The following is a 24,471-nucleotide window of genomic DNA, read 5'->3' as shown; positions in this document are numbered from 1 at the left end:
AAGGCTCCATCTAACATACTTTGGACATGTTGTAAGGAGGGAGATGTCCTTGGAGAGGGACATCATGCTTGGTAGGGTGGAGGGACAGCACAGAAGGGGAAGGCCCCCTATGAGGTGGATTGATTCAGTGACTGGGCTAATCAGGATGGGTGTGTCAGAGACGGTGGGATTGGCACAGGACAGAGAAGAGTTTAGGGGTGTTATACATAGGGATAGGATTGCTATGAGTCGCAAGCAACTTGATGACACATAACAACAACAACAACTACTAAGGGTGTTGATTGTTGATCCAAGCAAGAAGCAATCAATCGCAGCCTCAATCCTGTCTCCATCTATTATAATGTTGACTGTTGATCCTGTGGTGAGGACCTTTGTTTTCTTGATGTTAAGGTGTAATCTATACCGAAGACTGCAGTCCTTGATTTCCTGCCATAAGGTTTTCATATCCTCGCTTTCAGGAAGCAAAGTTAGGTCAGTTGCATAACACAGGTTGTTGATGAATTTTCCTCCAATCTTGAGACCACATTCTTCTCACAGAGTCCATATTCATGAATTCTTTGCTCACCACACAGACTGAATAGATATGGAGAAAGTATACAATTCTGACACACACTCTTCCTGATATCAAACCATACACTATTCCCTTGCTTAGTTCAAACAATAGCTTCTTGGTCTAGGTATAGATATTTTATAGCACAATTAAATGTTCTGAGATTCCCCTTCTTCTTGATGACAGGATCCATTGAAATAATGAGATTATTTAAATATAAATCTCTTTATCATGTGCATGAAAATAGAAAATGCAACTAAAAAGTTCAGTAGAGAACCATAGTAACCAGAAACCAAAGAAAAAGAAACACAGCAAAATGGCAAAAGTAAAATCTGGTCTGACAATAATCACACTTTAATGTGGGTGGACAAAATGCACCAATTAAGAGAAAAAGAGTAGCAGAATGCATAAAAAAACCCCAAAGCCCATTAATACGTTGCCTACAATAGACACTAAAAAAAAACAAGAAGACAGACTCAAAGTCAAAGGCTGGAAACAAATACCAAGCAAATGGCAATCTGAAAAAAAGCAGGAGTGGCAATACTAATCTCTGATAAAATAGATTTCAGAATGAAAACCACCATTAAAGATAAGGGAGGATATTACATACTCATTAAAGGCACAACAGATCAAGAAGACATAACCTTGGTCAACATTTCTGGACTAAATGATAGACCTACAAAATACATAAAACAACGATTAACTGAATTGAAGAAAGAAATAGCAGTACTACAGTAGTGATAGGAGATGTCAACACACCATTATCACCAAAGGATAGGCCATCTCAAAAGAAACTCAACAAAGGTGCAGAATATCTAAACTACACAATTGGCCAACATGACCTTGTGGATGTATTCAGAGTACTACATCCAATTAAAACTCAATTCACTTTCTTCTTAAGTGCATGTGGTATAGTCTCCAAAATCAACACATATTAGGACACAAAGCAAGCCTCAAAAAATTCAAAACAGTGAAATAATACAAAGTATTTTCTTGGATTGTTGTTGTTAAGTGTCATCAAGTACGACTCATAGTGACCCTATGAACAAAAGATCTGAACCCAGTCTTATCCTGCATCATCCTCACATTTCCTGACACACAAGAGCCCATTGCAGGTTGAGGGTCTTCCTCTACTTCTCTGACCCTCCACTCTTCCCAACATCACATTCCTCTACAAGGAGTAGCACCCCCTAGCAATGTGTCCAAGGTATGTTAGGTGAACCCTCATAATTCTTGCCTCTAAAGAGCATTCTGGCTGCACCCTCTCCAAGACATATCTATCTCTTTTCTTGACCATTCATGGAATGTTCAGTGCTCTTCTCCAACACCACATCTCTAAGGCGTCAATTCTTTTTCTGCCATTCTTATTTATTGTCCAGGTCTCAGATGTGCAGCTAGTAATTGAAAAGACCATAGCTTGAATCAGATGCATTTTAGTCCTCAAAATGACATCACTAATTCTCGATAATTTGTAAAGGTCCCTAACAGCAGATTTCCTCATTTCAGTGCATCTCCTTATTTGCTACCTACTCGTATCAAGGGTGTTAACTGTGGATCCAAGCAAGATGAAGCTGTTGACGGTTTCAATCTTCTCTCCATCCATCATGATACTGCCTCTTGGCCAGTGGTAAGAATCTTTGTGTTTTTTTTTACATTGAGACACAATCCATACTGAAGGCTGCATTCTTTGATCCTCTGCAAAAAAGTGCTATAAATCCTCCTCACTTTCAGCAAGGAAGGTTGTGTCATCTGCATAACCCAGGTTATTGATAAGTCTCCTTCCAATTCTGATGCCACACTCCTCTTCATAGAGTCCAGCTTCTTGGATAATTTGCTCAGCATATACATTGAACAGATATGGATATGGAATACATCCCTGACATACTCCCTTCCCAATTCCAAACCATGCAGTGCTCCCCTGCTCCATACACACAAGAGCTTCCTTTCTCCAGGTATAGATTCCTCATTAGTACAATCAAGTGCTCTGGGATTCCCAGTCTTCTCAATGTCAGCCACAACTTGTCATGATCAACACAGTCAAATGCCTTTGCATAGTCAATAAAGCACAAAGACATAATTCTTCTAGTATTCAGGATCCATCTGACAACAGCAATGATATCCCTGGTGCAATGGCCTCTCCTAAATCCCTCTTGAACTTCTGGCAATTTCTTATCTATGTACTGTTCCAGCTGTTTATGAATCATCTTCAATAGTGTTTTGCTAGCATGTGATATCAATAATACTATTTGATAATTTCCACATTCAGGAGGATCACCCTTCTTGGGAATAGGAAAAAATACGGACCTCTTTCAGTCCATTGGCCAGAAAGCCATCTTCCAAATTTCCTGGGATAGCCTGGTGAGTACATCCAAGGCTACATCTGTTAATTGAAACAGGTCCATTGGTATCTCATTGATTTCTGGGGTATTATTATTATTATTATTATTTCAAATGCCTTCAATGCAGCTTCCACTTCCTTTTTCATTATCATTGGCTCCTGATTGTATAGTATTTCCTGAAATTTTTCAGTCAGTGTCAATCAGTTCTTTTTGGTACAGTGACTCTGTGTATTCCCTCTATCTTCTTTTGATGCTTTCTGGGTATTTCAATACATTGCCTGTAGCATCTTTCAACATCACATCATGAAGCTTAAATTTGTTTTTTAATTCCTTCAGATAGAGAAATGCAGAGTGAGTTCTTCCCTTTTTATTCTCTAATTCCAGCTCTCTTCCACATGCCATTATAATATTTTGCTTTGTCCTCCAGAAGTGCCCTTTGAAACTGTTTGTTCAGCTCTTTCACTTTAACACTTTTTTCACTTTTCCTTTATATTAGGCTTCTTGACGTGCCGGTGCAATCTTTAGAGTTTCTTCTGACACCCATGTCACTTTCTTCTTTCTCCTCTATTTCTGTAATCACATTTTGCTTCCTTCATGTATATCATCCCACAACTCAACTGGTCTTCGATCATTGGTGTTCAATGTTCCTATGGACTTATTTTAATTTTCTTTGGCGTCAATTTGAACTTGCATATGAGTAATTGATGATCTTACCCACAGTCTGCCCCTGGCCTAGTTTTGACTGCTGATACCAGCTTCTCCAATGATTTCTTCCACCAATGTAGTCAATCTGATTTCCATGCAGCCTATTCGGTGAAATCCATGTGTAAAGTCATCTTTTGTGTCTTTTAGAAAAAGTATTTGCAATTAATAAATAATTGTAAATACAAAATTCAATCATTCTATTTCCAGCCTCATTTGTATCACCAAACCCATATTTTCCAACTACTATTCTTTCTTCACTGTTTCCTACTTTTTGTTTTGTTTTCCTTTTCAGATTACAATGCCATACAACTAGAAATTAACCACAGAAGATTAAAGCTTAGAAACCCATTCATGTGGAAGCTAAATAACTCTCTGATACAATACTATTGGGTTGTAGATTAAATAAAAAAGTTCCTTGACACAAATGAAAATAAACATGCCAAAACCTCGGAGAGACAGCTAAGGCAAGCCTCAGGGGGCAATTCATAAAAATAGGCACACACATAAAAAAAGGAAGAAAGAAGAAAAATCAATGATCTAAATAAACACCTTCATCAAATAGGAAAAGAAAAACAATTTAATCCTTCAGCCTCTAGAAGAAAAGAACAAGAACTGACATCAATGAGACAGAAAACAGAAAAACAAGGAGCTTTTTTTTTGAAAGGGTCAATAAAATTGACAAACCACTGGCAAAGTTAACTAATGGGGAATAAAATTGAAGACACAGATAACTTATTTAAGAAATGATAGAGGTGACATTACAACAGAACCAGATGAAATTAAAATCATAATATCAGAATATTAGGAAAGGCTATATTCTGATAAATTCAAAAACCTATAGGAAATGGACAAATTCCTTGAAATTCATGGTTTACCCAAATCGACAAAAGCATATATAGAACACTTGAACAGACCCATCACAAAAGAAGAAAATGAAAAGGTTATAAAAAAAGTCCTGGATCAGATGGCTTCACAGCTGAATTCTACCAAACATTCAGAGAGGATCTAACACCAATTCTACTTAAACTATTTAAAAAAATTGAAAAAGAAGGAGCACTTCTAGAGTCACTCTATGAAACAAGCACAACCCTAAAACCAAAACCAGGAAAAGATACTACAAAAAAAAGAAAACTACAAACCAGTATCTTTCATGAATATAGATGCAAAAATCCTTAACAAAATCCTAGCCAATAGAAACCAAAAGCACATACAAAAAATAATTCACCATGACCAAGTGGGATTCATAACAGGTATGCAAGAATGGGTCAACATAAGAAAATTAATCAATGTAATTCATATTATGTAATCAATGTAATTAATATTAACAAAGTAAATAACAAGAACCATATAGTCTTGGCAATTGATGAAGAAAAGACATTTGACAAAATCCAACACCCCTTCCTGATTATGGCACTCAGCTTAATTGGAATAAAAAGAAATTTCCTCAATATAGTGAAAAGATATATGCAAAACCAACAGCCAACATCATCTTCAATGGAGAAAGTCTAAAAGCATTTTCCTAGCAAGTAAGGACCAGAGAAGGATGGCCACTGTCACCATTTCTATTCAATATTGTATTGGAAGTGCTTGCTAGGGCAATACAACAAGAGAAGGAAATAAAAGGCATATGGATTGGAAAAGAAATGATTAAACTATCTCTATATGCAGATGATATGATAGTGTACACAGAAAACTCCAAAGATGTAACAAAACCCAGTTAAAATGGTTGTTGTTATGTGCTGTGTAGTGACTTGCAACCCATAGTGACCCTATGTAGAGCATCTCTGAACCCCGCCCTATCTTCAGCTAGTCTCATTAATTCTGACACACCAACCAACCTCTCTCTCCCACATTGCCCCAGTTACTGTACCAATCCATCTCATCTGGGGTCTTTCTCTTCTGCACTGTTCCGCCACCCTTCTGATCATGATGTCCTTCTCAAAGGATTGGTCCCTCCTGGCCACGTGACCAAAGTATGTGAGACAGAGCTTCAAAATCCTACCCTCTAAGGAGAAACTTGGTTTCACCCTTTCTAACATAGACCTATTTGTTTTCTTGGCAGTCCGTGGTATGTTCAAAACTCTTCTTCAGCATCACAGTTTGAAGGCATCAATTCTTCTGCTGTCATCCTTATTGTTATGGAACAGCTCTCTGATGCACTTATCAAGTAATTGCGATGACCATGGCCTCATGACATCGTTGATTTTCAGTACTCTGGAGAGGTCCATGAAAGCAGCTTTTTCCAAGGCTATTCATTTTTTTTATTTCCTGACTGCTGGTGTTAAGAGTGTTGTTATTGGAGTTGAGCAAGCTGTAATTGTTAACAATCTCCATCTCTTCTCCATCTTTCGTGGTGCTGCCAATGGGCTCAGTGGTGAGAATCTTTGTTTTCTTGATGCTGAGCTTCAATCAATAATGAAGACTACAGTTGTTGATCTTCTGCAGCAAGTGCCTCAGGTCTTCTTCAGTTTTAGTAAGCAAGGTTGTGTCATCTGCATAACATAGGTGGTTGATGAATCTTCCTCTAATCCTGATGCCACATTACTCCTCATAAAACCTAGCCTCCCAGGTGATCTATATGTTCTGCATATAGATTGAAAAGGTATGGAGATAGGAAACATTCCTGGTGTATATCCTTCCTGGTTTTGAACCATGCAGTGTTGCCTTTCTCTGTTCTGACGACTACCTCCTGGTCCAAGTATAGGTTTTGCGTAAGCACAATCCATTCTCAATTGTGCTTCACACAATTTTTTTTTTTACTTTGCAAAGTCAATGAAAAACAGATAAACATTCATCTGATACTCTCTGCTTTCAGCCAAATTCCATCTATCATTAGCTATAATATCTCTAGTACCATGGCCTCTTCTAAACCCAGGCTGCATGAGATTACTGCCTCTGAAAATCTGCTAGAGTGTCACTTATGGGTTGATTTCAACTCTACAGTACATAACAACAACACCAGACACGAAAGACCTTTACAAAGAAAACTACAAAACACTCCAATGAAAAACAATAAAAGAACTAAATAAATGGGAAAATGTTCCCTGTTCATGGATAGGAAGACTCAATATATTGAAAATGACAATCCTACCAAATAAAATCTATATATTTAACATAATTCCATTGTTATTGTCATTATGTGTCATTGAGTCACCTGTGATTCATAGTGACTCTATGTACAACAGCTCTGAAGCCTGTGCTGTCCTGAACCAGTCTCACTGATTCTGACATGCCTATGCCCATTGTCCCAGTTACTGTATCAATCCATCTCCTCTGGAGTCTTCCTCTCCTGCACTGTCCCTCCACTTTTCTGAGCATGATGTTCTTCTTCAAGGATTGGTCTCTTCTAGCCAAAGGCCAGAGTATGTGAGACAGAGCTACAAAATCCTAGCCTCCAAGGAGAAATTTGGTTTCACCCTTTCCAATGCAGATCTATTTGCTTACTTGGTGGTCCATGGTATGTTCAAGACTCTTCTCCAGCACCACAATTCAAAGGCTTCAATTCTTTTTCTGTCATCCTTAGTCATTGTCCAGCTCTCTGATGCATAGCAAGTAATTGTGAAGACCATGGCCTGGATCAGGCACATCTTAGTCTCTAGACTGACATGGTACTTCTCAGTACTCTGGAGTGTCCCTGACGGCAGATTTTTCCAGTGCAATTTGTCTTTTCATTTCCTGACTGCTGGTGCCAATAGTATTGATTGTGGAGATGAACGAGCTATAATCATTAACAGCCTTAATCCCTTCTCCCTCTATCATGGTTCTGCCAATTGTCTCAGTGGTGAGAATATTAGTCTTCTTGATGTTGAGCTTCTATCCATATTGAAGACTATAGTCCTTGACTTTCTGCAGCAAGCACTTAAGGTCCTTCTCAGTTTCAGCAAGCAAGGTTGCATTATCTGTAAAATGCATGTTGTTGATGATTTTCCCTCCAATCTTGATGCCACATTCCTCCTCATAAAGCCGTGCCTCCTAAGCGCGCCCCAGGGCGGCAATGCGCGGCACATGCACGTGTGTGCGCTCACCCAGAGCCTGCAGGGCTGGCTGTGGGGCCTCGCGCTGGACGCAGGGTCCTAGGTAGAAGACCAGTCTTCCACTGGGAGGTGACAGTGATTTATGAGTGGGGCTCTCTGTCAGATACAGTCACGTTTTCAAGATGTCTTACATGCTTCCACATCTACACAATGGCTGGTAGGTGGACCAGGCCATCCTGTCTGAGGAGGACCTCATTGTGGTCATTCAGTTTGGACACGATTTGGATCCTACTTATATGAAAATGGATGAGGTTCTCTATAGCATCGCTGAAAAGGTTAAAAATTTTGCAGTTATTTATCTTGTGGATATTACAGAAGTACCTGACTTCAACAAAATGTATGAGGTATGTGATCCTTACACTGTCATGTTTTTCTTCAGGAAGAAGCACATAATGATTGATTTGGGCACCAGCAATAACAACAAGATCAATTGGGCCATGGAGGATAAGCAGGAGATGATCGACATCATCGAGACTGTTTACCGAGGGGCACGCAAGGGCCGAGGACTGGTTGTATCTCCCAAAGACTACTCTACCAAGTACAGATACTAAGCTCTGCTCTGTGTAGATGTTGTGGAGTCATTTCCATGTACAACGACTGCTGAGAGCCTTTAGGAAAGTTTGTGCAATTCAAGGAACCAGAATGTTTTTGAAGGAAGGAACTGAATAGCCTTAAATTTTCAGTCTGCCAGTCCATTGTATTTTTATATCGACAAATAATTGTAAATACCTAACTAAAATAAATACAATGCAAGGTGGTGAACCATTAAAAAAAGCCGTGCCTCCTGAATGATCTGTTCTGTATATAAACTGGAAAGATGTAGAGATAGGCACATTCCTGACACATTTCTTTCCTGATTTTGAACCATGCAATGTTTCCCTGCTCTGTTCTGAGGACTGCTTTCTGGTCCATGTATAGGTTTTACATAACACAATCAAGTTCTCTGGAATTCCCATTTTCCTCAAGGTTAGCCACAATTTGTTGTGATCCACACAATCAAATGAATAAATTGTTGATTGTACACAATTCTATCATTCTGTCTCCAAGCTATGTTTTCTGACTACTGATCCTTCTTTTCTGTTCCCAACTTCTGCATTCCCATCACCCATTATTATGAATGAATCTTGATTGCATGCTCAGTTGATTTCTGATTGTAAAAGTTGGTAGAAATCTTCTATTTCCTCTCATCAACAACTTGTGTTATGCAGATGACACAACCTTGCTTGCTGAAATGGATTAAGACAGATGTTTGCTGCAGAAGATCAAGGACTGTAATCCTCAATATGCACTGAAACTCAACATCAAGAAAACAAAGATTCTCACCACTGAGTCGGTCAGCCGCTTCATGATGGATGGAGAAGAAACTGAGGTTGTTGATAACTTCAGCTTGCTTGGCCCCACAATCAACACTCTTGATACCAGCAGTCAGGAAACCAAAAGACGAGTTGCACTGGGAATGTTTGCTGTCTAGGGCCTCTCTAGAGTACTGAAGAGTAACAATGGAAACTAAGTCTGGAAACTTAGTCTGGAGGTGTGCCTTATCCAGGCCATGGTCTTCACAACTACTTGTTATGCATCTGAGAGCTAAGGATGATAGAAAAAGGGTCGATACCTTTGAGGTGTGCTGCTGGAGATGAGTGTTGAACAAACAAACTTTGGACTGACAGGAGAACAAATAAGTCTGTCCTGGTGAGGGTGAAACAAGATTGGTTCTTGGAGGCAAGGATTTTGAGGCATCTCACATAATTTGGTCATTTGGCCAGGAGGGACGAGTCCTTGGAGAGGGGCATCATGCTTAGAAAGATGGAGGGACAGTGCAGGAAAGGAAGACTCAGAATGAGATGGATTGACTCAGTAACTGAAAGAATGGAATTATATCTGTTTGGAGACAATGAGATTGGCTTAGGATAGGGCAGGTTTCAGAGCTAGTATACATAAGGTTGCTATGAGTTGCAGGTGACTCGATGGCACATAACAACAACAACACGTTGAAATGAGAACACATATCATACCAAGTAATGGAATCTGCATCCCCTAGGATTTCTCTGATTTCTTCTCGGCATTTCTGCTGATACTCAGGGTATTTGGCCATGCAGTAAAATATCCAGGAGATGGCACTTGATGTCGTGTCGTGTCCAGCAAACATAAACGTGTTCACTTCAGCCTGGAGGTCAGCTTCAGAGAAACTTTTTGGGTCTTCAGCCTAAAATAGTCATTACAATTTTTATTTAAATTTGGTTACCCCCTTTATTCATAGCATTGATCATAAAAAGACAATCCTTTAGCATTGAAAATTAATTTGGTTTAACTAATATGGTATGTTATTGTTATGTGCCATTGAATTGAAATCAACTTATAGCTGACCTTGCAGCAGGTTTTCAGAGGCTATCAATTGCATGAGAAGAGATTGCTCATCTTTCTCTCTTATAGCTGCTGGTGGATTTGAACTGCCTGCCTTTGAGATGACAGCATTATTTTGTTTCTTTTTCTTCACAAATGTCAAAGTATAAAAATTAAATTTATGTCACAATATCAAACTTTGGAAACAAATTATCAGGATTCAAGTGGACAGAATGAATCAAGAGTCTTACAAGGTTCATTTCTTTTGACTCAGCAATTTTATTAAAGAAGTAACTCTAAGAAAATGTTTTCTGAAATTACACAGAAATTGTATCTATAAGCATGTTTAAAACCATAGTAAAAAACTGGGAAAAATCTAAATGATTAATAGATATGCAAAGGGAAATTTTATTATGGTGCAACTATAAAATAGGATATTATGCAACAATAATTTTGCTTTTGAATAATATCTTAATGAAAAGGGAAAGTAAATGATTTAATATTAGAATTAAAAATAGTAAATAAAAAATAAATGATAAATGTATAGATATAAAATGCTATAAAATATTTTTAACAAAATAGAAATATTTTCTTATTTATGGAACATTTATTTTCAAATTATATATTTAAAACTAGAAAAATATTATTAGTTCTTGAAAATGTTACTAAGTATTTTTAATAATAAAATATAAATATAGAATTACAAATATGAAATTTTATATACACACACAAAATAGAAAAAACCCAAAGGAAAACTATGAGCTTTATTATCAAGTAAGAATGAAAGTAGTTTATTCCCCTTTATAGTACTTGCTTTATTTAATTTATGATTAAGTGAATATTTATTACTTTTGCTTTTTGTTGGGTTTTCATCCAGGCATTCATATACACTTTGTTTATAATATTAATTACAACTGATTATTGAGAAGGTATTATTTTAGAAGTCATTGGTTCCTGGCAACTCTATTGAGCTTCCAAATACGGCCATATCTCTTAGTATCCTGTTCTCAATAGTCATGACTTTAGTAGGACTCATGATTTACATGAAAAAAAACTAGCCAAACAAGAAAAAATTTGTTCAAGGAGTAGTAATTATTTCTTCAAGTAATTCTATGCAATTTAGTTTAATAAATCACAAAGAGTTGGATATTAGGGTGGAAAATTATGCTTACATCAGCTTGATACAATGCAAAGGGCAGAAAACAAACTTGCATAGACTTTCTTAAATTCTAGGTTTGTTATTTTGTAGTTATGTGACCTTGAGCATTTGTCCTTTGAACCAGAATTTCTCTTTGCTTAAGTAATGATACCTGTAAACATCATGTTTTAGGACAATTTGTTTTGGAAAAAAATTATAGAGGGTTGGGACATTAGTAAAAATTGAAAAGCCCTGTATTTTTTCTTTTAAAAATGCACTTTCACCTATTTCTATTGTTTTCTTTTACATGTATCAGTCTTCTTCAATATATGTTCCAAATTCATCTATACCATATTGCTAACCTAGTAGCAATAATAAACTCAAACTCAGAGTTGTAACTGTTTGACTCATACCAACCCTTCATCGGGTTTCCAAGGTTGTAAATCTTTAGGGGAGTAGACTTCCTTCCTATCTTTCTCCTGGAAGAATTAAATCACCAGATTCATGTTCTTTGGGTTAGCAGTGAAATTCACTATGGAAATTTTTATATATTGACTGATTGCTAATATTACAGAGATTATTACATTTTATTCACTCAAATGGAAACTACACCTCTTCCTTTTTATTAAGGAAGAAATGGATTCCGAGAAGTAAAATATCTTGCCCAAACTTACATAGCTAATATGCATCAGCCAGAATATTTGAATGTACATCTTACTAATTGTAAAGCCCTATATTTTTCTCATTAATAGCAAAGTGATATATTTACTGGCCAAGCACTAAACACTGTGCTAGTCACTAGGGATACGGGAAGAAAATATAATCTTCTGCTAATAGCACTATATCATGGCATGAAGGAGGAATAGTGGAAATGTATCCACATTTACAACATTCCTCTTACCAAAACCACTTATGGAAAATAGGAACTGCATTGGAACATGTATCTCTGGATTGGAAATGATGATATTGCTAATATTTCTAGCCTTAAGCTTAAAAGATTATAATGTTCAAAATTATTTATTGTACATTTGTTTAAATCTTTCCCTATTTTAGGGGAGTCCTGGTGGCCTATTGGCAAGGAGCTGCAACTACAATCCCAGAGGCGCACGGTTTGAATCCACCAGATGCTCTGCCGGGGAAGGAGGGGCAAGCTCCTCCTGTACCAGTCAGATCTGATTTGACGGTACATGCACACAAAAATAATAAAATAAAAATTAAAAAAAAATCTTTCCCTATTTTAACAACTGGGATCTAGAGGGAAGAGAAAAGACCAGAGAATGGCCAAAATTATTGGGGCAGTTATTGCTTCCAGTTTAGGACCTGTGTCAGGAAAAGGAAGTCTTACTCATATACAGTGCCACCCAAAGGTAATAAAGGAGGTCAGAATTGCTTCCACTGTGGAAAGCTGGGCCACTTCAGTAGACAGTGTCACAGACTAGAGCCACAGATAGGCAAGGGTGTAGAGAGGAAGCTCCCACTCACTTGCTTTAAGTGTGGATCTGAAGGACACTTGGCCATGGGTGACCCACATCAGGTCCTTGTGGCAGACAGGACTGACAGGCCCCAGCTCCCAGCTGGAAACAAAGGAGGACACTTCAATGATTTAGATCCTCCCAGAAGATCTGTGGGTAAGCATTAACATTACTGTTAAGTATATTCGTTTTCTCCTGGACACAGACCTACTGAGGTCCCAACTCTTCTCACTATTTCTTAGTTGTTGGAATGGACAGAAAACCTCATAAGCAGTTCCTTCCTTCACCTCTGCCTTGCATGCGGACTTCAGAGTTGTAAAGCAACCCAGTGGTAGATGGAATTTGCTCCAGGACTTAAGAACAGTAAATGACATAGCTGAGCCTCTACATCCTGAGGTTCCTAACCTCTACACTATAATAGACAAAGTGCTAGTCAATAGGTCTTTCGTTGTAAGAACCACCTTCCCTTTGTAACTTGATTTATGCCACTATTAGAACCTCTACTCGGAATATTATTGCTTTTTAATTTTTGACTCATGTACTTTTAACTTGTTAGTTAAATTTGTGTCTTCTAGGCTGCAACACTTCCATGATACATCTTCAAGGATATGAATATGTATGGCTAAGCACAACTGATAACAGCGCATCTAAATTCCAAAATCAATCTCCATCATAGTCTATGTGTTTCCTACTGCCAAAGGGGCCCTTTAGAGTAGTGAGAGAATATCTTCACCCTGAAACCTACAGCGTCCCTTTTCAGCAGGAAGTAGCTAAGATAATGCGCCATCCCCTTTTCCTTATGACTCAGGGTGAAGTCTCTCTCAGGGAGGAGTTATAGGGAATGGCAAAGGACACACTGACAAAGGAGATTAATCAGAACTGGCTTTGACAAGCACTGTGGCAATTGGACAATTAAAACAGACATTGAAGGGGGGCAAAAAAAAAGAACGATCTGGGGAGGAGGGTAGAGTAAACAGTTCAACAATGAATGAATGAAAACCCAAAATCTCTGTAAATGTTTATTAAAAGTAATAAAATTTAATAATAATAAAAAAATATAATCTTTGTAATCTCACACAAAATTTTTTAAACGTCAGTTTGAGAGGAGTCACATAGAAATTGGTTAACATTTAGATTCTAACTCATTAGGTCTAAGGTAGGTTGTGACTGTCTATATTGTTCACAAGCCAGGTTTCATCAGTGCTGCCAGTCTATATAGTGTCCCATGTTGAGGAAGAAAGTTCTAGGAGCATGTGACATTGGGGAAAGATAGACAATGTACATGTAATTAAAATGTGCTAAGAATGACAACAGGGAGCTCTTTTGGCTTAGTGGTTAAGGAATTTCACTGCTAATACAAAGGTACGGGGTTTGAATCCACTAGCTGCTCTGCAGGAGAAACACAGGTAATCTCCTGTGCAATCTACTGCTTCAGAATTGACTAGTTGGTCATCTGTGAGTTAATTCTGACTTGATGGTATGCAGCACAATAAGAACAACAATAATGATAATATTAGTGATGTGAGGAAAAACACATGGAGGGAACAAGGAAGCTTATGTTTAGGTTCAGTTAATCAGATAAGATTTCTGATCTATTTCTTTGTTTTGTCTTTTGCTATTTAATTATTCATCTGAGTGTGCAAAAATGTTTGAAAAACTTACTCTAGCACTCATAAGAATGTCCAGAAAATCTCTAAAATTGTCTTTCTGAGTAGCATCATAGTTCAGTTCATTGTTGTATGACTCCTCCCGTTTTTTGATTAGTTTTTCTAGAAGAGAAAAAAAGGGGGGGGGAGTTAATTACCAATGTAACCACAAAGCTGAGGACACATTTTAGAGATACGAGGGTTCCATGGAGAGACTGTGCCCTTACACTACCTTCTAGTGTTGGAAATAGGCAGCAATGCCAATTATTTATTTTCTTTATTATAAGGTCATCTTTGACTGACAGAGATTTTAGTTTTTGGGTCACAATTTATCTTAAGACAATCTTAGGATAATTTATCTTATATTAAGTTCAGAAATGCCATCTAGGGTTATTGCAAGAAAGTTTGGAGATGTTCAACACACATAGTGTTCAAATGTTGTATTGTCTATGTGATAACAGATGGTTTTTATTGTCTGAGTTAAGCTATTGTTCAGATGCAACCCTGGAACACTGCATGGTATAAAATCAGGAAGGGTGTGTGTTAGGAATGTGTCCTTCCTTCATACCTATTCTATTTGCATGCTGAGTAAATAATTTGTGAAAAAGAATGTAGCATCAAGATTTGAGGGAGACTCATTAACAACTTGCATTATGCAGATAACACAATCTTGCTTACTAAAAATGAGTAAAAGATCTGAAGTGCTTGCTCCAGAAGATTAAAGACTAGAGCCTTCTATATGGATTACATCTCTTATCAAGAAAACAAAGGTCTTTACCACTGAGCAAAGAGATAACATCCTGATAGATAGAGATAAGATTGAAACTGTCAATTATTTCCTCTTACTTGGATCCACAATCAACAGCATTGGTATTAGCAGTTAGAGACCAGAAGACACATTTCTTTGAGTAAGTCTGCTCTTAAGGACCTCTTCAAAATACTGAAGAACAGTGAAGTAAATTTGAAGACTAAGGTGCACTTGATTAAGACCATGGTCTTTTTAATCACTTACTATGCATGTATGAGCTGGGCAATGAATAAGGATAACATAAAAATGGATACCTTTGAACTGTGGTGTTGGAGAAGAGTAATGAATATCCCATGGATTTCCAAAATAAGTAATAGACATGTCTTTGAAAGGGGACAGAGTGCTCCTTGGAGGCAAGGATGGCAAAGTTTTATCTCTCATACTTTGGACATGTTGCTAGAGTAGAGAGCCTATTCTGAAAAGGGATACCATACTTGGGAAGTTAGAGTGTCAGCAAAAGAAAGGAAGACCCCTAACAAGGTGGATTGACATTGTGACTGCGCTCAAGTGTATCAGAGATGATGAGGTTGGCACAGGATAGAACAGGATTTAAGTCTGTTGTACTTGACTCATCAACGTCTCACAACAACAAGTCATATCTGGTGGCCTATTGGTAAGAAGCTGCACTATTATCCCATATCATACAGTTTAAATTCACCAGCTGCTCTGTGGGAAAAGGATAGGCAATTTCCCATTTACTGCCTCTGAACTGTGGCAAACAAAAACAAATATATATTTACACTATCATATTATATATCATGCATTGTGGCTAGTACTTTTTTGTGTATTAAAATGAGAAAACTGATGTTCAGAAATAGTATTTATCTCATCCACGTTTGTTGTTGTTAGGTGCCATACAGTTGAGTATGAGCCTATGGGCAACAGATCTGAACGTTATCCTATCTTGTGCCATCCTCACACTTCCTGACACACTAGAGCCCACTGTGGCAGTCACTGTGTCAATCCACCTGGTCAAGGGTATTTTCTCCTTCACCCTCTCTCTGCCTTTCCAAACATCATGTCTGTCTTTAAGGAATAGCCCTTCCTGGCAACATGCCCAAAGTGTGTGAGACAAAGCTTTATCATTTTTGCCTCCAAAGGCTGTACCCTCTCCAAAATACAATGCTTGTTTTTTGGCAGTCTGTGGGATGTTCAGTGCTCTTCTCCAATACCACAGCTCAAAGGCATCAATTCTTCTTCTATCATCCTTATTCATTGTTCAGCTCTCAGATATATAGCAAGCGATTGGAAAGACCATGACCTGAATCAGACACACCTTAGCCCTCAGACTGACATCATTGCTCTTCAAACACTCAGAGAGGTCCATAACTGCAAACTTTCCCAGTGCAATGCATCTCCTAATTTCCTGACTGCTGGAACCAAATGTGTTGATTGTGGATCCAAGTAAGATGAAGTTGTTGACAGTTTCAATCTTTTCTCTATCCACTGTGATGTTGCCTATTTTCTTGATGCTGAGATGCAATCCATATTGAAGGCTGTATTCTCTGATCTTCTGTAAGAAACAAGTGCTTCAAGTCCTACATACTTTCAGCAAGCAATGTTGCATCATCTGCATGATGCATATTATTGATGAGTCTTCCTCTGATCTTGATGTCACATTCTTCTTGATCGAGTCCAGCTTCTCAAATAATTTGTTCAGCATACAAATTGAATAGATATGGATAGGGAATATAATCCTGACGCACTCCTTTCTTTATTTAGTGTTCTCATGCTCAGTTTGCACAACAGCCTCTTGGTCTAGGTACAGGTTTCACCTGAGCACAATTAAGTGCTCTGGGATTCCCATTCTTCTCAATGTTGGCCATAACTATTATAATCCACGCACTCTAATGCCTTTGCATAGTCAATAAAGAATAAGTAAACATTCTTCTGCTATTATTTTCAGCCAGGATCCATCTGCCATCAGCCATGATATCCCTGGTGCCACAACTTCTTCTAAATTCTGCTTGAGTTTCTGGCAATTCCATATCTATATGCTGTTCTAGTTTTGAATAATCTTTAGCAGTATTTTGCTTGAAGTTGATATTAATGATATTGTTTCATAGTTTCCACGGTCTGTTGGATTACCTGTGAATGGGAATGGGAACAAATATAGACCTCTTCCAATCTGTTGGCCAGACAAATTTTCTGGCATAGACTGGTAAGCATATCTAGGCTGCATCTGTTAATGGAAACAAGTCAATTGTATCCTTTCATTTCCTGGGCTCTTATTTTTTGCCAATACCTTCGGAGAAGCTTATATTCCCTCCTTCATTACTATTGGATTCTACTTGAAAAGCTAAAAGTAACTTTTACTTAGGCCTAACTAACTCATGTATCTTGTAATTTTCCACTGCCTGGGGTTTGAACTCGTTTGTATGCTTAAGAATTTGTGAAACCACCATGTACTCAATGTTCCAAGAAATGGCTAAATCACATGTACCCTGTGTTCTGAGAACTAGCTAACCACAAGGGTTAGGCAAATATCACATGTACCCTGTGTTACGAGAACTAGCTAACCACAAGGGTTAGGCAAATATGTTGATGTCTTAAGATCTGTCTAACTGCCACATGTGTAAAAATAAGATATTGTGCAAATATGCTATGTAATCCGTATATAATGCTGAACCAATGGATTTAAACTGTGTCCAAATCACCCAATGAGAAACTAGTGCCCTTATGAATCCCTCTAGAGGGTATAAAAAGAGCTGAAATTGTCTGTTCGGGGTCGACTCCTCTGTCTCTTGTGAGAGATACAAGTCGTCCTGGAGCGCTCCACAATAAACCTCTTGCTTTTGCATCAAGTCGGTCTCTTAGAGTTGTTGGTGTCGCTGCCCGTCAGAAACAAGACCATCTGTTATGGGGTCTTACATACTCAGACGGTTGTTGTTGTTGTTTGGTGCCATCGAGTTGTAGACGACTCATAGCGACCCTATGAATGAAAGGCCTGATCATTATTCATAGGGTTTCCGGAGGCAAGCCATTTCAGAAGTGGATGCCGCTCCTGCTTCCAGGCTTGTTTTAGTTGGGAAGCTCCAGAAAACACTGTCCACCCTGGGTGACCATTACCACATTTGGAACATCAGTGTCACAGTGGTAAGCATCATAGCAACCACGAGTTACCTCCGTACAGCAATGCACAGACCAGTGCTACGCTATACCACCTAGAAGAATGTTTAACAGGAAAACAATTTGAACCTGGCCTGAGGGCCACAGATTAAAATCACCCACCTTCGGTTTGGTAGCATAACTCCATGTGCGTGCACAGGTATAATGGCAAGTTTTTGGAGTCATGTGCTTTTTCGGGCTTGGGTTTGACTTGGAGGACTGCTTTGCTACCCCCCCCCTCCCGTCGCCCCAGGAGTGAGGCCCTCCAGGCTTGGCCTATGGTTTAAGGCAGGAAGGGGCTTCAAGCCCCAACAGGGGAGGGGAGTGAAGGCAGCCATGCTCTTCCTGGTTGGCTCCTCCCAGAGTATTCTGTGACTTCTTGCTGACAGAGCTTAGTGTGGTCTGCACAAGTATTATGGCAAGTTTTTGGAGTCGAGTGCTTTTTCAGGCTTGTGTTTGACTTTGTGTGTGTGTGACTCAGATGATACTTCCTGAAATTTTTCAGTGTCAGTCAGCTCTTTCTAGTACAGTGACTCTTTGTATTCCCTCAATCTTCTTTTGATGCTTCTTGAGTCATTCAATATATTTCCCATAACATTTTTCAATATTGCGACTCAAGGCTTCTATTTGTTTTTCAGTTCTCTCAGCTTGAGGAACGCAGAGTGAGTTTTTTCCTTTTTATTTGCCAATTCCAGCTCTTTGCACTTTCCATTATAATGTTTTGCTTTGTCTTTTTGAGCAGTCCTTTGAAATCTTTTGTTCAACACTTTTTCTTCGGCATATTTCCCATTTTGGCTTTTTCTTTCTCCTGTGTCTTTGTAATGACCCTTCACTCTCTTCAAAGATGATATCCTTGATGTCATCCCACAACTCATCTAGTCTTTGATCACTGGAGTTCAATGTGTCAAATTATCCAGGCTTACCATTGAAGAAGGTGGGAAGAAAATAATCTTTTTGGGAAAATAATGGTTGAATATGCCACTCTGATTATCTGTGTCTGCCAATCTAGAATTATATTCTGGTGGAAATTTTCTTATTACAGGAATATGAATAAAGTTGGTTTTACGCAAACAAAATTAGGGAGAACTCATCACTAGCAGATCCACTTTAGAAGAAATACTGTAGGGAGCTTTGAGAAAATGGAAATTTATAACAGGAAATAAAGAAATCCACATAAATTCACAGAGGACAAGCAGAATTAAAACATGTGTGTTATTAATCTCATTGAATGCTGATTGTATTAGATAACACTAATAGTGCCTTTTACTGTTTAAACCATTCATAAAACTAAAAGACAACAATGTTTAAAAAGTTGGTAGAGTTTAAATGTTATGTTGTTATGTGCCATTGAGTTGACTATGACTCATTGCAACCCTATGAACAACAGCTCTGAACTTTGCCTTATCTTGAGCTAACTTTACTATCTCTGACCCCATTGCCACAGTCACTGTGTTTATCTTTCTCATGCAAGATCTTCCTCTCCTAATCTGACCTTCTAGCCTTCCAAACATGTTGTCATTCTTTAAGCACTGCAACTTCCTGACAACATGAGAATGAAGAATGTGAGAAAGAATTTTTTTAAAATCCTTGTTTTCTTTAATTTTTAAACTGTATTTAACTCATGTACATCTTTTCCACTACCTTTCTCCTCCCACCAAATTCTTCGACCTGTGATTCCCCTCACTCCTCACTTTCAGATGCCTGCCCCTCACCTTTCCTCTTTGTATATCCGTACACATCTGGCTAGTTATCCTTCTGTTTGTTTTTTTAATAGAAAAAGTTTTAGGAAACTTATCAATAACATGTGTTATGCAGCTGGTACAACCTTGCTTGCTGAAACCTGAAGCATTTGCTGCAGAAAGTCAACATCAAAAAGACTAAGATTCTCACTACTGGGCCAATTGGCAGAGATTGAGGTTGTGAACAAGTTCAGTTTGCTCGGCTTTACAACCAGAACTCTTGGCACCAGCAGTAAGAAAATCAAAAGACAAATTGCATTGGTTAAGTGTGCTGTCAGAGTCCTCTCCAAAGCATTAAAGAGCAATGATGTCTAAGTTGTGCTTGATCTAGGCTGTGGTTTTCTCAATTACATGCTGTGTGTCAGAGAGCTGTACAATAACTAAGGACGGTAGAAGAAGAAGACTCAATGCCTTTGAGTTTTGGTGCTGGAGAAGAGTACTGAACATACCATTTACTATCAAGAGAACAAACAGGTTTGTCTTGGAGAGGGTGAAACAAAGTTTCTCCTTGGAGGCAAGGATTTCGAAGCTCTGTCACACATACTTTTGGCATGTGGACAGGAGGGACCAATCTTTGGAGAAGGACATCATGCTTGGAAGGGTGGAGGGACATCGCAAGAGAGAAGACCCTGGATGAGATGGATTGACACAGTAACTGGGATAATGGGGACAGGTGTATCAGAGTCAGTGAGACTGGCTCAGGATAGGGCAGAGTTCAGAGCTATAGTACAAGGGTTGCTATGAGTTGCAGGTGACTTGACGGTACATAACAAAAACAAAAACAGTATTTGTTTTTATGTGCCTGAGTTAGTTTACTTAGCATAATGCTCTCCCATGTTATAAGGCATTTTCCAAAATGGTTGCTCCCCAAATCTTTGCTTTCAGGAGCAGTTTCACTTTCTCCAGGACAGACGTGTTTGCTCTTTTATGTTCAATTCTCTTCTCTAGCACTGCAACTCAAAGGCATTGATTCTTCTGTCATTCTTATTATTTGCGAAGGCCATAGCCTGGATTAGGCACACCTTAGTCTCTATACTGACATTGTTGCTTTTCAGTACTCTGGAAAGGTCCCTGACAGCAGATTTACCTAATGCAATTCGTCTTTTGATTTCCTGACTGCTGGTGCCTAGAGTGTTGATTGTAGAGCTGAGAAAGTTGTAATTGTTAACAACCTCAATCTCTTCTACATCTATTATTGGTCTGCCAATTGTCCCAGTGTTAAGAATCTTTGTCTTCTTGATGTTGAACTTTAATCTATATTGAAGACTATAGTCAAGCACTTCAGGTCCTTAGTTTCAGCAAGCAAAGTTGATTCATCTGCATAACATAGGTTGTTGATGAGTTTTCCTCCAAGCCTGATGCTACATCCCCCCTCATAAAGCCCTGCTTCCATAACCAAGTTAATTTTCTAGCCAAAGTTATACTCCAGAACAGGCGAAGTTTACATCTCCTGTTTCTCTTCCAGGGGTGGGGATGGGGGGGGGAATGGGGTTTTGTGCTTCCTTAAGAGAAACTTGTTGCTTTTATGCCAATCAGTTAAGTATTACTATTAATAATCTGAAAAAATGTAAAAATTAATCTTTTTTGTGTTCTTAATGACCATTTGCTTTCTTCATGATAGATACCCTTGATATCATCCCACAGCTCATTTGATCTTTATTTATTAGTGTTCAATGACTCAAACCTTTTCTAGTTTTTTTAATGAGATAGTTTTCAAGTTCAAGTGAGATAGACTCAAGGTCATATATCGGTTCTTGTGGATTTTTAAAAATTATCTTCAGCTTCCAGTTGAACTTTCACATAAATAGTTGATAGTCTGTTCCACAGTCAGCACCTGGATTGGTTTTCATAGCTTATATTGAGCCTCTTCAATGATTCTTTCCACAGATATAATCAATCCGATTCCTGTATAGTCCATCAAATGAGGCACGTGTGTATGCTTGCTGTTTGTGTCTTTTTACAAGGTATTTGCAACGAATAAATCATTGGTAGTAAAAAAATTCTATCATCCTATATCCAGACTAATTTCTGTCAAGAAGTCTATTGTTTTCAATTGTTAATCCTTTGCCCAAGTATTGCATTCTAATCATCAATTTTTATTAATGAATTGTGGTGGCATGTTTGATTATTTTAGACTGCAAAAGTGGATAGAAATCTTCTATTTTCTTCTCTTTGATGTTAGGTGTTGTTATGTTTATTTGAATGATAGCGCTATTAATAGATCTTCTTTTTATCCATATTCATAGTATCCTGTCACAACATTGTTCTTCAGGATAGTTCTAGATATTGTCTTTTTTACTCTTAATGAAACCTCATTTCTCTTCATATTTTTCATTCCTGGCATGTTGTTTCTGTTAGGTGCTATCGAGTTGAGTACAACTCATAGCGACCTTATAAAACAACAGATCTGAACCCTGTCCTATTCTGTGCCATCTTCACAATCTCTGACACACTTGAACCCATTGCTGCAGTCTATGTGTCAACATACCAGGCTGAGAGTCTTCCTCTCTTTTGCCATTCCTCTACCCTCTTAAACACGATATTCCTTTCTAAGGAATAGCCTCTCCAGAAACACACCCAAAGTATGTGAAACAAAGTTTGTCATGTTTCCCGCAAGGAGCACTCTGGCTTCACCTTTTCCAAGAGATAGCGATTTGTTCTTTAGGCAGTTCATGGGATATTCTTCTCCAGCATCAAAGTTCAAAGGCATCAATTCTTCTTTTGTCATTCTTACTGATTAGCATAGCAAATGATTTAAGAAAACCCACGGCCTCAATCAAGCATGCCTTAGTTCTTAAACTAACATCATTGCTCTCAATAATTTGGAGAAATCCTTGACTACAGACTTTCCTAGTGCAATATGTCTCCTGACCTCCTGCATTAGTACCAAATGCATTGACAGTTTCAATCATTTCTCCATCTATTATGATGTTGTCTGTAGGTCCAATAGTGAGAATTTTTATTTTCTTGATGGAGAGATGCAATCCATATTGAAGGTTGTATTCTTTGCTCTTCTGCAGCAAGCACGTCAAGTCTTCCTCACTTTCAGCAAGCAAGATTGTGTCATCTGCATAGTGAAGGTTATTGATTAGTTTTCCTTCAACCCTGATGCAACATTATTCTTCATAGAGTCCAGCTTTTTAAATAAGTTGCCAAGTTTATAGATTAAATAACTATGGAGAAAGAATATAACCCTTATGCACACCTTTTCTAATTTTAAACCATGGAATGTTCCCTTGCTTTGTTCACACACTAGCTTCTTGGTCTAGGTATAGGTTTGGAATGAGTTAAATTAAGTATTTTAAGACTATCAGTCTTCTCAATGTTACTCATAATTTGTTGTAATCCACACAGTTAAACATCTTTGCACAATCAATAAAGAACAAACAGACATTCTTCTGGAATTCTTTGTTTTTAGCCAGCATACATCTAACATCAGTAATGATACCCCTGGTGTCAAAGCCTCTTCTAAATCCAGCTTGAACATCTGGCAGTTGTGCTGTTTTAGCAGTTTTTGAAGAATATTCAGCAGTATTTTGCTTGCATGTGATATTAATGATATCATTCAATAATTTCCACATTCTGTTGGATCACTTTTTGTAGGAGTGGGAATAAATATAGGTCTCTTCCTGATAGTCAACCAGTACTCCAAATTTCCTGGCATAGCCTGGTGAGCATGTCCAGGGTTGCATCTGCCTTTTGAAAAATGTCAATTGATATTCCATCTATTCCTTATTTTCTGTCAATGCCTTCAGTACAGCTTGAATTTCTTCCTTCATTACCATTGGATCTTGAACATATGGTATTGAAATTCTCAGTGTTGGCCAATTCTTTTTAGTACAGTGCATGGTATGAGATATGGATCTCGTTTCAGCTTTCTGCAGGTAGCAGTCTACTTTTGCCAGCACGATTTGTTGAAAAGGCTGTCATTTCCCTATTTGATAAGTTTTATATCCTTGTCAAATATCTGTTGACCATAGATAGTTGGGTCTATTTTTGGGTTCTCAATTCTGTTCCATCGGTCCATGTGCCTGTCATTGTACCAATACCATGCTGTTTGGATTACTATTTTTGTGTAGTAGGTTTTGAGATCAAGGAGTGCTGTCTTCCACTTAATTTTTGTTCTTCAGAAGTATTTTGCTTATTTGAAGTCTCTTTCTTCTCCAAATAATCTTAACAAATTCCCTCTTGATCTCCTTGAAAATTTAGTTTAGTCTCTATATTGGTATTGCTGTTATCCAAGGTGACCTTCCCCAGTGCGCAGCTTCTCGTCTTCCCTTCTCTGGCCAGTTTTTCCTGGATACCTGAAAGAAGCCTCTTTGCTATTATCCGAGGTGAACTTCCCCAGTGGGCAGGAAAAACGGGCCGGAGAAGGGAAGACTGGTAGCTGCGCACTGGGGAAGGTGACCTCGGATAACAGCAAAGAGGCTGCGCACTGTGGAAGGTCACCTCGGATAACAGCAAAGAGGCTTCTTTCAGGTAACCAGGCAAAACCGGCGGGCCCTCGGCCACAGGAGTTCTACAGGACACGTCACCTTCCCTTGGAGACAGTACAACTAAACTTAAGAGACACTGGTCAAAAGGAAAAAAAA

General features: G+C 38.3%; 1 protein-coding gene and 1 pseudogene across 1 annotated transcript in view; one reads left to right on the top strand and one right to left on the bottom strand.

Moving 5' to 3' along the window:
- The window catches only part of LOC102869330 (cytochrome P450 4Z1-like), a 130,019-nt gene that overhangs the window by 51,128 nt on the left and 54,420 nt on the right, over positions 1-24,471 (bottom strand). The window contains exons 5-6 of the mRNA XM_006902919.1: positions 14,241-14,347; positions 9,641-9,831 (exon numbers count right to left, since the gene is read on the bottom strand). Of these exons, the coding sequence (XP_006902981.1) occupies positions 9,641-9,831; positions 14,241-14,347 (298 nt within the window). The remainder of the gene's footprint in view (positions 1-9,640; positions 9,832-14,240; positions 14,348-24,471) is intronic.
- On the top strand, positions 7,751-8,179 carry LOC102864059 (annotated as a pseudogene).

Source organism: Elephantulus edwardii, unplaced genomic scaffold (genome assembly GCF_000299155.1).
Source record: "Elephantulus edwardii isolate Elephantulus edwardi_28Jun2011 unplaced genomic scaffold, EleEdw1.0 scaffold00471, whole genome shotgun sequence".
NCBI classification, from domain to species: domain Eukaryota; kingdom Metazoa; phylum Chordata; class Mammalia; order Macroscelidea; family Macroscelididae; genus Elephantulus; species Elephantulus edwardii.
Note: the sequence above shows the minus strand (reverse complement) of the source record. Positions and strands in the feature narration are given on the sequence as shown.